The sequence below is a fragment of the Aethalodelphis obliquidens genome, unplaced genomic scaffold, assembly GCF_003676395.1.
Source record: "Aethalodelphis obliquidens isolate GAN/ISIS:26980383/991018 unplaced genomic scaffold, ASM367639v1 scaffold27, whole genome shotgun sequence".
Classification (NCBI taxonomy): domain Eukaryota; kingdom Metazoa; phylum Chordata; class Mammalia; order Artiodactyla; family Delphinidae; genus Aethalodelphis; species Aethalodelphis obliquidens.
The window spans coordinates 9230456-9246839 of NW_020837971.1; the positions used below are offsets into that span (position 1 = coordinate 9230456).

General features: G+C 34.8%; 1 protein-coding gene across 3 annotated transcripts in view; it reads right to left on the bottom strand.

Annotated features, from left to right (window-relative positions):
* The window catches only part of COG5 (component of oligomeric golgi complex 5), a 275728-nt gene that overhangs the window by 29933 nt on the left and 229411 nt on the right, over window positions 1–16384 (bottom strand). For all 3 annotated transcript variants that reach the window (XM_027123902.1, XM_027123901.1, XM_027123903.1), the window contains exons 15-16: window positions 3636–3746; window positions 2117–2179 (exon numbers count right to left, since the gene is read on the bottom strand). In XM_027123902.1, the coding sequence (XP_026979703.1) occupies window positions 2117–2179; window positions 3636–3746 (174 nt within the window). The remainder of the gene's footprint in view (window positions 1–2116; window positions 2180–3635; window positions 3747–16384) is intronic.

The following is a 16384-nucleotide window of genomic DNA, read 5'->3' on the forward strand; positions in this document are numbered from 1 at the left end:
TGTGTGTGTGTGTGTGTGTGTGTGTGTGTGTGTGTGTGTGTGTGTGTATGCACTTACAGTTTGCCCTCAGGGAGCTCACAATCTAGTGACAAAAGGTAACAAGTTGTCGTGATATCAGTGCTCTACAGAGTGCTATGGGAAGATGGGAGAGACACCCAACTTATATTGAAAGGATTTAAAAAACCAAAGGTGTTGTGTGAACTGAATTTCAAAGATCAAAATGGGTTAAGAACCAAGTGTGTGTGTTGGGGGAGGGTGGGAGGCTGGTGGGGGCCATATGCCAAAGGCACAGGAGCCTAGGGAAGTTGACACATTTGGGGAACCGCAGGTGTTCAACACAGGGTATGAGGTGGCTGCCTATGTGGAAGAGAGACAGAAAGCAGATGTACTCTGCGTAGGCTGCTAAGGAGATGGGAATATATCCTGAAGGGACTAGGAAACCAACAATGAGTTTTAAGCAATGAAAAAAAAAAAGTGGTTAAAGCTTTGAATTGGGGAAAAATCATGCTGGACAGCAGAGTAGATAAATTAGACTAAATAATAACTTTTATTGTAAGTTAAAAATACAGATACAGAAAGTCTACCCAACAATGAATTACAGTGTCTGAAGAACTTCTATTTTTGACTTGTCCAGGAGACTTTCATCATCAGGCAAAGTGTAGGCAACTCTCTCTTAACCTACAGAATGGACTTTCTCAAACCACGTGTATAAGTGCATATTCTATATATATGCAATTATATATGTGTATATATTTATAAATGATTAGATAGTATGTATGGGGTACAATGTAAAATGTTACTTATCTTGAGTAGTGATCAAAAAATGTTTGACAGCTATGGCCAGAAGATAAAGACAAATGAGTAACTACATATTGAAAAAAAAAAGACTACATGTATTCCCTGCCTGGAAGCAAGAATAAAACAAACCTTTTGGTTTGTCTTATTGGCCCGATTTTACAGTATTTTTTGATTATCAATAAACTGGACAACTCTTACTAAAAACAAATATTTTTATTATGGCAGCTCTAATACTACTTCATCATAATGAGATAAGTACATTGGGAAAAAGAAAAGGATTCAGAGAAAACATCCAAGCGTACTTTTTCTATGTTGGAGGAAAACAGACTGTCTCCTCCTACCTCATATATGAATTTAGTGTCCTTAAGTTTTGCAGCCTTAAATCCCCATCCATGTCACCCATGGACAGCACTTGACCTCGGAATTTCCCTTCTCCTTCAGGACTTGTGACACTGTCCTCTCCCAATTTTCTTCCTCAATGATTGTTCTTTCTTTGTATCCTCTTTACTCTCTGAATATTTCTCCTTGGAGTTTACTGGTAGTAGACCATCTCTCTTTCTCCTTCCCTCTTTCTCTCTCTTAACTCTACCCAAGTGATCTAAATTCAATCTAACAGTTGACATTTACTACCTTTGTGTAGGTATACTGTACCATTTTATATCAATAGATGCAGAAACTAAAGCAAGAGAAAACTTATTAACTTGTCTGAGGTCATACAGCTAGTTAAATAGTTGAGATGGGATTCATACACAGGCAGTTGAGCTCCAGAGTCTTTATTTTACTATGTGGCCTTAGTAGAGTTTCCAGGCCTTGGCATAACTGACATTTTTGGGCCTGATAATTCTGTGCTGTGGGGAGCTGGCTTGTACACTGCAGGATGCTTGACAGGATTCCTGGCGCTGCCAGGAGCACCCCACTCCAAGTCATGACAATCAAAAATGTTTCCAGATATTGTTAAATGTCCCATAGGCGACAAAAATCGCCCTGGTGGAGAACCACTGCTTTACTGGGATAATACTGGGCTGCACTGCCCTGAGACACAGTGCATACTTATAACTCTTTTGCTTCTCTTGCTTATGATACAATTATCATAAATGCAACACAGTCTGTAGACACCAACAGGGTCTATTTTTAAATTCTAGAAAAATATAAACACACATGTAGCCTCTCTCTTTAGGATAATCATCAACATGCTACTTTGGCATATGGAGAAGATTCTGAATTATTTTTAAAATGTGACATCTCCCACTCATCCAAACAAATAATTCTAAAACCTATTCTAATCTATAGAGTCAAAGATTAAATTACATTCTTTTACCTTTAGGGCTGAAATTATAGTTTGCTCAGCTGCTGGTGGGAATGAGCTCTGACTGGAAACCACCTAGAACAAATCCAGTTATAGTTTTGCTTAAGTTATTTATTTTTATAAATACTAATTTTGATCATCACATGATAAAACTGTTTCCACAAGCCACATATAAAATATTATCATTACTTTAGAGTAGTATCTCATACATGTTTTAAAAATCCATTAGTGTTTAGTAGTTAGGATAGGTTTAAAAATGTTTTCCTGTATAAGGCAAATATCTACTTCAAATAACTGAAACATTAAGAATTCTAATAGCTAGCTTTCCTTAATTATAAAGTTTTAACTTGAAAAAGTCAGTTTAAAGTCATATTTACTTATTTCTTAAAAAAAAATCACCCTTTGTAGGCTGACTATAATGTTTAACAAGTAAATGTCAAATGTTTCCCTTTTTACAAATCAATACCAACATTATGAAAATTCTGAAATGATCAATAAAGACATTTAAATCAGGCTAAATAAATACAACTTTGCATTGCTTTTGGTTCTTTAGAGTAATAATTAAAGGAAATGGAAACTATATCATATATTCTTTTCATTTACTTTTGTTATTTATTTTTCTGAGATTTACCTGTTAATAACCCTTTAAATATATTTTGTTTAGTGTGCAAAATACAAATTTTGGAAACCCCTAATTGATAAAAGGACTTGTTAAAAAATTTAAGTAAATGAAAAACTGTCACTTATAATTATTCTAAAATACAATCTAGCATATAAAAGCTCATATTAGAGGTCAAGGTTTTAAGAACATCATCTAACCTTTGGCTTTTTCAGGTCTTCTAACTATCTCTCTACTTACCAAATATTTTGAAAATCATTAATAGAGAGTAAACACAAGCAACTCAAGAATCAAAGAAGGGGTTGAAAGTGTTGCTTTCCTAATAATTATGTTTACAGTTCATCTTAGACATAATATATAAAGGCAAACAAGTTAAAATTCAGTCACTTTTTAAACAAGTATTAGATCAATAGCAAAAAAAATATTTTTTACTCATAAATAGTCTTCAATGATTATAACATACGAGTTCACTGTTTTTAATGCATCTCCTCCCCCGCTTTTTTGTACAAAGGTAGAACCTTTCTGACATATTAGAGGGCTTACGAGTTCTTACTATTACTAGATTTGCTATAATTTACTACCACCCATATGATACCAAATTATGTGGTTTAATGGGTATAAAACACAAGTAATTTACCTTTAAATCATCTGTTCAATAAACTTAACTATACCAAGCAACCTTGAGGATCTACAGTTCATGTGTTTTAAACTAACTGTACAGACAAAAAGTCATACAAACAACAGAGGCCAGGATCGGACTGTTTAGAAAAAGTTCATGCCTCAGCTTACTTTACAATCACATTTTCATTGTATTCTTCTGCAAAAAATTAAATAATAACTCATTATTGTCTAAATTTAAGGCAAGAAGAACTTGAAATTAAGTCAAAAGAACTTAATTAAAATAAAGGTTACCTTTGTTACCGATTGGTGCAACTTATATAGTGAATTCACTACTGCCACATTTCTTCTCTGCCCTTCGGTAAGAGGTCCAATCACCTGACTTGCATCTCCTTGGGTGGAGAGCTGTAAGAATTCAACACAAAAAGAAATTACCAAAATGACAGTTCATATTTACTGGGGGGAAGTTCATGGTCCCCTGAAAAAGAAAATGTTAATTGGAAATATTCAGGTCAAGCTTTGGACTTCAGGCATAGCCAGGTACCTCTGTAGATTTAACACCATGGACCTGGAAGTCTAATTAGTCTTGCATAGCAAGAACATCCTTCATCAGTACTTCATAGCTGGTGGACTCCTGAGGTAAGTGCAACCTAAAAGCCCAGGATGTGCTGTTATTTTGATACATCAGCATAGTATTTCTAGGGAATACCTTCTGCCAACAGTTTTTCTATTAAAAACCTGAGAAATAAGCCATCCAAAAAAAGAAAGCAGAGAAGGAAAGAAAAAAGAAGGAAGGGAGGGAGGAAGGAATAAAAGTAAACCTACATCCTATGTACATTTGACAGCCATCATAATAGCCTAATGAAATGAGTGGTAAAAAGAGGGTATTACACTCATTTTTTCGTAGATTCAAAAGGAAGTTGCTTAGGATTATACCATGTATGGATGATCAGTAGGAGTGGTACTAATGCATTTTAGGGAAAAGGACATGGAATTTTTACTGAATTAATCTAAAACTATTATAGTTCCATTTAAGAAAAAAATCCACCTATAAATGATTCTCATATTAATCAGGTTTTAATCCAATCCTCTATAACAATTAGTATTTAAAGGTCAATTAAACTTGATCAGGAAAATAAAACATGAGGCAAGTAACTATACATATGGATGCACATCTCAAACATGAAAAATTGGCCTTTTACGGGAGAGGTGAAAATAAGAGCATCTTCCCTTTGTTACAGTGACAAAAATAAAATATGAGAGAAAGAAATACTGTTTTTCTTTCTACTCTCCTTTGATACACACAAATTTTCAAAATTAAATTCCCACTTTATCAATTCCTACTTACGGCAACAAAATACAATTTAAAAACATAAAAAACTGCATTTAAAATAAAGAGAATAATCCTTCATTGAAGTTATAATCCATGATGATGGCTTTAAGTCAACATAAAGTTTTCTGACATTAGGTTAAATAACTCCAGCTTATTTTGCCTTTCCTCATGGACAGATAGTTACCAAATTACAATCAGGTTGTGTCCTAAATGGTCATTTGTAAGTTAGTAGGCTGAAAAAAAAAAAAGCCATATTTTTCCTGTAGAAACTATGTTAAAAATCAATGGTTAGACCTCAGACGAGCCCATATAGCCCAGTTTAATCTATAATGTGGTAAACTAATACTAATAGAAGCTCTGAGCTCCCAGGAGACAGCAGATGATGGGCTCCGAGCTATGGTGAGGGTGGGGAAAAGCTCCTGAAGCCACTTTGGAGACTACAGTGGCAATGGTCAGTGGCATCAATGGTTATCGTAGACTCAGGGGTTAGATGCTAAATATGTACCTGTCTATAATAGGCATTTAGAAACTATGAGTTCTAGCTGTACAATTTTTAAAAATCAATCTCTCTTCTCTTGAGATTCTCTCCAAATAATTTTGAAGTGATAACAAAGAAATGGGAAAAGAACCTTTCTGATGCTATCTTATTTCCACTTATTTTATGTATTCCATATTTAATAAAGAGACAGGCTCACTGCTAGAAAAGGATGGAGATTATTTTATTGATAATAATTGATCATAGTTTTAGGGTTTAAAAGTATAGAAAGGCCTATTTTACACCTATTAGGATGCTATAAGAAAAAAGACAGATAATAACAAATGTTGGCCATGATGTAGAGTAACTGGAACTCTTGTGCATTGCTGGTGGGATTTTAAAATGGAGTAGACACTCTGGAAAACAGCCTGGCAGTTCCTTAAAGGTAAACAGAGTGAAAATACACCCAGCAATTCGACTCTTAGATGTATACACAAAAGAAATAAAAACATGTATACAACTATTCACAGAAGCAATATTCCATAGCATAACAGCCTCAAAATTGAAACAACCCAAATGTCAACCAACTGATGGATGGATAAATAAAAATAAGATGTAGTATATCCATACAATGCAATGTTCCTCAGCAAAAAGAAAGGAATGAAGTTCTGATACATGCTACAACATGGAAGTACCTTGCAAGTAAAAAGAAGCCACTTACAAAAGGCCACATATTAAATGATTACATTTACATGAAATATCCAGAATAAGCAAATCCACAGAGACAAAAAGTAGATTAGTAATTGGAAGAGGGGTAAATGGGGAGTGATTGCTAATGGGTAGGAGGTTTCTTTTTGGGGTGATGAAATGTTCTAAAGTTGATTGTGAATATACTAAAAAACAATGATTTCTACACTTGAAATGGGTGAATTATATTTTAATAAAGCTGGTTTTTAAAAAGTATAAAAATAAAAATTCCCACACTACAAGGGTTATCAATGAATACCCTGAGAGCCTAGTGAAAACTAAGGTTAAGATTAGATGGCTCAGTTAAATAACTCTACAAAGTTCAATGAAGAAAATACTATAGTTACAGGAGCAAAACAATGATAATATAAAAGAACTAAAAATGAAATATCACTGTGCCAAAACCAAAGAACAAAATTTAAACATCAAAGTGAAAATATAACACTAGAAGATTGGAAACAAAAATAATACGCTGCTTATCTTGGCCTGACAGCACAGAATAGAATCAGTCCAACACCTCAGCTAAGTGGATCACCCTGTTTCTCTCCAGCACCACTCCTGTCATAAACTTTTTGGGGAAAATAATTTCAAACTTACAAAATGTTACAAAAATAAAAATAGTGCAAGGAACACCCATTTATGCTTTACTCAGATTTACCTATTGCTAACATTTGATCTCATTTGCTTTATTATTCATAGTCTTTCCTTCTCTTTCACACACACACACACGTATATGCATATATTTTTTTCTGAATCATACATACATTATGGCCCTTTGTCCCATTTCAGTGGATATTTCCTAAGCATAGCACTACTCTTTTACGAAACCTCAGTTCAGTCATCGACTTCATAAATTTACATTGTTAACAATACTTTTATCTGGCATCTGCTATGTTTCCAAAAAGTTCTGGTTTCTTTTAGTGGGAAGTGGTATTAGAGACCAAGATCTGGGCCCTAGGTGTGTTCACTGCTACTTACTCCTGTAAAAACTCTTAATCAATTCAATATTTATATAGATGATTGCTTCAATACCTGGACTCTTACTTAGTTCCTTGTCTTCTTCCCCTTCAAGTTATAAAAACTATATAGTGAATTCCCATATACTGATAACCTAGACTTCACAATTAACACTCTACAATTTGTTTTATATCACATACCTATCACCTATCTTCAACTCATTTTATATTTTTGATTCATTTCAAAATAAGTTTTAGAGATCAGTATACTTAACCCCAAAACAGTTAAGCATGTGTATAATTAACTGGAATTCAATATTTACTTCCGTTTTGTTTTTTTTTTGTTACTTTTAAGGTAAAATTTATATGTGATGAAATGCAGACATTTAGTGTACAATTCATTGAGATTTGGTAAACTGCTTTACTTGTGTAATGCTAACCACATCACTCCAGAAAGGTCCTCCATCCCACTTCCCACTCAACCCCACTCTTCTGGTTTGATAAGTCTTGGCTTTTAAGTGGGGCTACATTCACAGACAATATGGAAAGATATTTTTAACGAGTTCCAAAGACAGTATTTCACATATTATTCAGTCTTTTACCAGCTCCTGCTGCCTCCTGCTGTGTTCTTCTTGGCAAAAAATTTTTATTTTTGCTCACACATATTTTCAAAACCACTAAAAGTAAGGTACAATTTATTTTTTCTAACATTTTATTATGAACACTTAAAGACTTGCACAGTGAACACCCACATACTGACCACCTAGATTCTACAACATTTTATAACACTTGCTTATGTTATCCATCCCTCTATCCATTTTATTTTTTTAATATAAATTTATTTTATTTATTTATTTTTGGCTGTGTTGGGTCTTCATTGCTGCGTGCGGGCTTTCTCTAGTTGTGGTGAGCAGGGGCTACTTTTCATTGCGGTGCACGAGCTTCTCATTGCAGTGGCTTCTCCTGTTGCGGAGCACGGGCTCTAGGCACGGGGGCTTCACTAGTTGTGGCAGGTGGGCTTAGTAGTTGTGGCTCACAGGCTCTAGAGCACAGGCTCAGTAGCTGTGGTGCACGGGCTTAGCTGCTCTGCAGCATGTGGGATCTTCCCAGACCAGGGGTCGAACCCACGTCCCCTGCATTGGCAGGTGGATTCTCAACCACTGCGCCACCAGGGAAGCCCCCATTTTATATTTTTGATGCATCTCAAAATAACTTGAAGACGTCACTATATTTGTTACCACTGACTTCATCTCACTGATTAGTTTAATCTATTCTATATCTTTACATAAAGTTTTTTTGGGTATATGAATGTAAAGCTTTTTCCACTCAGCATAATGTTACTGGTTTTTACCCATGTTTGTTCCTTTTTATTGCTGTGTGATATTCCATTGTATGAATTTATCTGAGTTTGTTTTACCCATTCTCCTATTGTTCCTAGAATGCCTGCAATAAAATGAACACTAGACTTGGGAATCTAGCTTTTCTCTACCACTTGCTGAGTAACTTATGGCTTCGATTTCTTTATCTGCAACAGGAAACTAACAATATAGTCAAGACCAAAGTATGCTTTGTAAACTGTAAAATGCCTTAGCAATGTAAGGCACTACCTTTTATTTTGGCTATGCGGCTTGCGGGATCTTAATTCCCCAACCAAGGATGGAACCTGTACCCCCTGCAGTGGAAGCGCAGAGTCTTAACCACTGGACCACCAGGAAAGTCCCAAGGCATTACCATTTTTATCTCCAGACAATTCTATGTCTGGTTCTCATTTTCTTCTCACTTATCCTTTGCTTAGTCCTTTCCCCTACAATCCACTCCTCCAAGCTCTACCTCGCTCAGTACTGGTGAGGGACTACAGGCACAGACTAGGGCTGAGGAACTGGAAACAAAAGCCACTGAAACTATCTAGAGGTACAGACTAAATTATTTTGGCTCCTTTTTGCTTATGGTAAGAAAGCATCTTGTCCAGAGTAGGCATTCTCTATTTCAGAAGCCTCCAGCCATCTTCAGCCATTTTAACTTTTACTTTTTCAAGCTAGTTCCTTCATTTGATCTCCTTAAAACTTACTTTTCACGAATTCACGTGTACATTCAGCAAGTAGAAGATGCTCATTACGTATCTGTTGAATAACTAAAGGGCCAGAATAATGGTTCCTCATTGCTGCTTTTTCAAAGTTCACCTTATTTGAGACGAATAAAATTGTATGGAGGTGCAAAAACACAGTTTTGGCTGTGAAGCATTAGGAACTAGGGAACTAGAAAGGTAAAAGCAGTAAGAGATTCAATATTCTAAACTATGAGAAATGTACATACTGGTGCATCATGGTACACTATTTAATAATACAGCCTGGAAAGACGTCAGAAAGCAAAAGAGCAGCATTTGAGTTTTCAAACACACACACACACACACACACACACACACACACGAAAAGAAAGGGACTCCCAAGGCTAAAGGAATCCTTAATAATTAAAATGGTTCCTATGTGCAAACAAGACTTACTATTCCTTTTTAATTATCTGAAGAAAGTGTTTTTCACAAATTCTAATTCTGTACATCTGCTCACTAGGAACTTTGTGTGAATTCAATGCATGAGAAACAACTGAGATTAAAGTCCTGAAACGATGATAAGTTATACTGTTAACATGAAGAATGTTTTTATATAATTTTTAATTTGTAGATGAAATGACCCCAAGATCGCCCTAACATCACAGCTGAGGGCTACAAGTAAAAGAAATAAAACTGACAATTCAAGAGACGAGTTGGATGAGAGCTTTAAATTTCTATTCAGATAATCTACTGAAAATTACTTTTGGGGAAATTATAAAGTTGGTGATTTAGAAGAATGTCTAAAAAGAACAAGAAAATATATTACGGATTAGTTATGAGTTACATACAGTTAAGTTACTTTCCAGATATTATGGAAATACCACTAGTGTTCTATTTATCCGTAATTTCCATTACTGCTAAGAAATGTCAATGGTACAGGATAACTCCTTTTTATATGGATTTGGTCACAATTCTTCTAAACATTTCTTGCAATCATATGTAAAACAAATGAGGAAAAACGTATGTATTAGAATTTCATAGGTTTAAAACCGAACAATGCGAAATGTATACTAATCTACAATGCTTCCTGAATAAAAACAAGTCAAAACATTTTTATATTAAATCAGATATTTTAACAAAAACTTTGAAATAAGCTCTGATCAACCTTCAGTTATGGTTGTATCTATGCTTATTTTTCTGAAAGTGGTGAGTGTATTTGGATTACAATTACCAAATTTTAAAATGTAATGTCATATTTATATTAGAACAAATTCTTTTGACCTAATGCATGCTTTTTATCCAATTTTGGAGTTCACAGCAAAAAAAAAAATTACACGCAAACGGCAAAGTATTATTAATGTTTTTATTCTAATGGAGTGTATAAAGGGCAAATAGCTAACTCTCCAATTGCACCCCCCACCCCCACCCCCACACACAGAAGACATCAGTAATCAACTGTGGCCCTGTTATGGCCTCGTAACACAATGCTCCAGGTAGCGACTACAAATCTCTTAGACACAGGAGATGAAATCTATTTGTAATCCCCGAGTGATGTCATATGAGTTTTCCTGGACATCTGGGCCAATGACTCTAAGGGTATTCTATGGTTCACCTAAATGCTTTCTAGGTCAAGAGACGCTGATAAGCAATATATTCCAAGAGCCTCAAAACTGCTGTATCCTTTCATAGCCCGCTGTCAGAAATGTATCCTAAGAAAATAGTAAAGCTATATGCACAAGGATAATGTTATTTATAAAACAGAGAAATTGGAAAATACTACATGTCTAAGAATAAGAGAATAGTTGGGTATGTGAAACAATTCACATGCTGGAACAAACAACAATGGGAGGTGCTTACGGTATAGTGTTAACTGTAAAAAAACAAACAAAAAAAAGCAGATTTGTCTGTGCAGCAGTTTTGTCTCAGAAAAAAAACTGGAAAGAAATAAAGCAAAAATATTAAAAAATAGTATGAAGCATTACATAACGTGCAAAATTACCAGAATACTACTAAAAAGCACTGTAGAATTCCATACAATCTAAAAGGTTCATTTGTAGAACACACTTAGAAAGTGTTATACAAGATAATTTCCTCCATTATAAAAATGAAAGATGTACAATTCCATCCCTGAAAGATTTAAGATAATATAAGAAAATAAACTGCTTTGGTTACTGTTTACTTCCCCAAAAGAAGATTTCTGGAAAAGATAATCTCTTTTGATCTACTAATCTGTGACACAGATTAAAATAATTTTTATTTATATTTACTTATCAAATGCTTTCATCATAGATTACCTGGTTTAGAGTAAAGAATAAAAGAATTATAATTAAATATCACTTAGCTTATTATAACATGCCAATTAATCGCATTAAAAATATATACACACACACATTCACAATTAAATTACTATCTAACATCCCTGACACTAAATACAGTTTGTAATACATTAGAAATTGAATTGCATTTGAAATTCAGACATAGGCATGTTTCTGCAAATCTATATAGCAGAGGACAAATCCACAGGTTTACACAGCAATTCTTCATTTTCCTGGCATGTCAACCTAACTAAACTTCCCTGACAAATAAAATTAATTTTCTTAGGTGCTAAAACTATCAGAAAATATTTTTACGAAAATCTCGCTACACTGTATGTCAATACTTTTCTGGTTTCATAAATAAGACACATTGAACTTATACCTTAAGAAGTCAAATTCTACTCAACCTTTGTATGTGTTCACTAGTGAGTGGTGTTTTTGTGCTATTACACATCTTTATTTTAAAAGTAATTCTATCAGAGCTTCATAGGGTATATATGGCTGCTTGCCCCTTCACTTGTTAAACAGCTTTAGGTTACCATATCTCTTGAAATTTTGTGTTTCCTTTTCCTTTTTCTTTAAATTTTGATGATTTCAAGAATCCTAATCTTATTCTTAAGGTGTCAGTTTCCCCTTTTTGATCTTATCTCCCCTCATCTTGGTATAACTTGCTGCGAAGTGGGAAGCTAGAGGACTAACCACATGCAAGCTAGGAGACTTCCCCATAAATTAAGTTTATATTTTAGTGCATGGACACTGTGACATCAATTCTAGAAGTTCAAAGGATGTTTTTAGTTCTTTTCTGGTTCTTATTTATATTTCAGACAGTTGAGTTTGTCAAATATTTGACTACTTGATAAAAAAAGAGGTGTTACTACATATTTGTCTAACTGAAAATAAGGACAGGTACATTCAACTACAGAATAGATTCAATGGTAATACTACATCTTGACATCAGACTAAACCTTCACACAGATCTAATATCAAAGAGATGACAACTTGAGATGGGTTCCCTTTTGGACAATTAACATATAACTAAAAAGCTTGAAATCAAATCTTGTTTACAGACAAGAGGTGAGTAAAACCAGCACACAGGGATCAAATATAGCTTTGTAATTCAAAGCTGTACTGCTGAGACACCCTGTATTACTGTTAGAAGACCCTTTTATCAACCTACCTTTCTCATCAACCTACCTTTCTCATCAACCTCCTCTATATCTTTTCCCAAGCTCCTGTCCTTTATGTCAAAAACTCCACCTGGCACATGGGATTTGATAACTACAGTGGGTAGGGAAGGCAAACACAATTTGCTAGGAATGGATCACTTGGAGTTTTTACTTTTTTTTTTCTTCAAAGAACCTTACGCTTTTGAACAACAGATGGAGTTTCCACCTACCCATGACTGATCACTGGCTCCTAAAACACTGGCCTTGTTAATTTAACTTAGAATCATAAGTCTGTATATTAATTCTTTGAAGAAGAAAAAACGGTTCGTTGTCAGGTATACTGACCTTTTCCAGTTTCCAATAATGAATACTAAGACTAATTTACTAATCAACAAGAAAACTCTTTTCATATACATATATTATAGAGAATAAGACCCCTTTGATTCAAGGTAATTTAGGTTTCATACACATTGAATTTCAAACCACAGAATTTCCAAAAGAAATAAGTTTATTACCCTTAGGGATACAGACAAACTAAAATCTCAGAATCCCACTATTAAGGCCTAAGCTAGTCAAAAATTTTTAAAAAATAATTAGTAGTTTATACATTTGTATATAGACTAGTACTTTCACGGTTTTTGAGATATAAATTCTAATGCAATTAAACCTATAATCTTGTATGCATTATTAATTTTCATAGCAAAGAAGTTCTTTATATATAGTCTAAAGGTAACTTTCAATTTAACTAGTCTTAATAATATAAAATTATTGGTTGGCCAAAAAGTTCCTTTGGGTTTTTCTGTAACATCTGATGGAAAAACCTGAACGAACTTTTTGGCCAACCCAATGTATTATTGAGCACCAAGCTAATGAGCCTCTCTCTAAATATTAATCTTAATAGCATTGTTTATAATGTCAAACCAGAAAAAAAAAGGTTAATTACCTGATTGAGAGCAATGATTATCTAAACTACAAATTTATTTTGCAAAATCTGGTGATGTCATTCTATGTTTGTGTTTGCCACAAATGACTATGACTGTCTGAGAAGTCTTTTTCTTTTTTTAACATCTTTATTGGAGTATAATTGCTTTACAACGGTGTGTTAGTTTCTGCTATATCACAAAATGAGTCAGCTATACATATACATACATCCCCATATCTCTTCCTTCCTGCGTCTTGAGAAGTCTTAAGGAAGTAGCTCTGCCATTCTGCGGTGGCCTGATTGACCTCCTTAACCCCATAACTTCCCATTCTGAGAGTGGATTTGTCAATTTCTCTGTGAAATTCCATCCACTTTGTCTTATTAGTCTGAGGCTGTGTCTTAAGGTGTATCATAATTCTTATACCCTCCTAGTAAATTGTTCTTGTTCTCATTTTATGACCACCCTCTCCCCAACCCCTAATAATGCTTTTGCTTTAGAGTCTATTTTGCCTGCTGTTAATATAGTTATATCAGCTTTTGTCTAATTACTATTTGCCTGAAATATTTTTTCTCCAGTCTTTTACTTTCATTCTTTATATGTCCTTAGGTTCTAGGTACATCACACAAAACTAAATTTAATTATTAGTTCTATCCAACTTGAGAAATGTCACTGGCCAGTTTAGTCTATTTACATTTACTGTGATCAATGATATATTTGGAATCCATCTTACTATGAACTTTTTATATGATTTTTTTTTTTGCTTCTTTTTATTCTGTTTACTTTTCAACTTTTTACTGAACCGGTACCTTTTTTTTTTTTTACCCATTTTCCCCATCAATTAACTTAGAATTTATACATTCTATTTCTCTTCTTTCAGTGGCATAATTAAATTGTTAAAATTCATACTCAACTTAAGTCAAAGAATCTATGGCTTTACAGTCCTCCTGAATAACACAAGCATTTTAGAATGGTTTCAAATTCATTATCCTTTCCTCATTGTAAGCTTTGATGTGGACTTGTATTTTAGGGGGTGTTTTTGTTTGCATGTCCCAAACTAGTCACTATTATTTCTTATTTTATGAGACTAAGGCTTAGAATTACCTACATATTTACCAATTGTTTGTGCTTACTATTCCTTTTTGCATTTCAATCCTTCCTTTAGAGTTAGATTTCCTCCTTCGGTGTTCAACCATGAAACGGCTTCCCTCTCACTGAGAGTGAAGGCCAAAGCCCTCACTACATCCTGCAAGGGCTGGCATGATCTAGAGTTGAGGTTAGAGTTTCAAGGATATTAGATGGGCTCACAGGAATTCTAGGAAAGCCAGAGCATTTAGTCAGTCTCTAGTCTCCCAGTATCCAGGAATCCGGGCATATAAGCAAGACTGAAAAGGCAGAGTGCTTAGAACTAGAGGCCCTGGGCAGAAGGTGCCACTTCCCCGTGATATAACCAAGTCTGCAACTAAAACTGCTTCAAACATCTACCAGACTTCTGTTGGCTTTGAAGCCACTTGCACCTGCCTCCTCAGCCCCACTGATTGTGATCAATCCCTTTGGCTGCTAATTAAATTCTTTCTTCTGTTAAAAACGTGCGTATCGTAAAAAGTGAAACAGAGCTAACTGGAAAGTATAAACTGAAAAACAAAAGTTCTCCCTGCACATCCTTAGTCCAATCCTCCAAGGTCATACACTAACACCTTCTTGTGGTCTTCTGTTTAAAAAAGGAAAAGGAAATAGAAAAGCCTTTATAAAACAGCATTTATTTTATATATCTATCTTATTTACAGGTGGGACTACTAAATGTAGTATTTTCACCTTCTTTTTCTAGCCTAATAATATACCTTGAGACTTTTCCAAATGAGCACACAGAAATCTTCACAAGACGACAAAGTATTTCTCTCACTGATTTGTAACTAAACTCCAAACTATTAATATTTTCTTGAAGCATTTTATTTGTACACTTAAGAAAGGAAGGAAGAGGATCTAAACTCCCCGGAGTGCAATATTCCTTGTCATTACTGTTACTCTTTTAAGGTTATTAGAATGATTACAGTTAGAAATTAGATTTCCCAACTAAATAGGATTCTTGGCAAAGATAGGGTTTATATACGTTTTGAATTAACAGAAATGAAACATCTATATGCTAAGTGAAATAAATCAAAGACAAATACTGTATAATTTATACATGGAATCTAAAAAAATATAACAAACTAGTGAATGTAACAAAAAAGAAGCAGACTAACAGATACAGAGAACAAATAAATAGTTACCAGTGGGGGTGAGGGGCAAGATAGGCGTAGGGGATTAGGAGGTACAAACTCTAACGTATAAAATAATCTACAAGGATATATTGTACAACATGGGGAATATGTTCCTTATTATGTGGGTGTAGAAGCTCTCAAATTTCATCCCTTTTTGGGAATTCACTTTTTTTATACTGTGATGCCCTAATGCATGTACACAATATTAAAAAATTAATAAATCTGTATTCTTTTTCTCCTGTTAACTTGCCTATTGTCAGTTTATTTCATAGACCCAGCCATCAAACCTAGAAGGGTGGAGGGAAAGTCTTTCTTCCCCTACATGTACATTGATTTTACAGAAGTCACATGTAATTCTAGAACAGGCTTTTGCTTTCATTGATTTTTCTCTATTGGTTTTGTTTTCAACTCTTTGATTTCTGCTCTCATCTTTATTATTTCCTTCTGTTAACTGCTACGGCAGGGGGGGGGGCGGTGGCTTCCCTGGTGGCACAGTGCTTAAGAATTTGCCTGCCAATGCAGAGGACATGGGTTTTAGCCCTGGTCTGGGAAGATCCCACATTCCACGAGCAACTAAGCCCGTGCGCCACAAATATTGAGCCTGAGCTCTAGAGCCTGCGAGTCAAACTACCAAGCCCGCGTGCCACAACTACTGAAGCCCACGTGCCTAGCGGCCGTGCTCTGCAACAAGAGAAGCCACCACAGTGAGAAGCCCGCGCACCGCAACAAAGACCCAACGCAGCCATAAATTAATTACTTAAATAATTAATTAAATTAGGGGGAAAAAAAAGAATCCGCCTGCTGATGCAGGGGACACACGTTC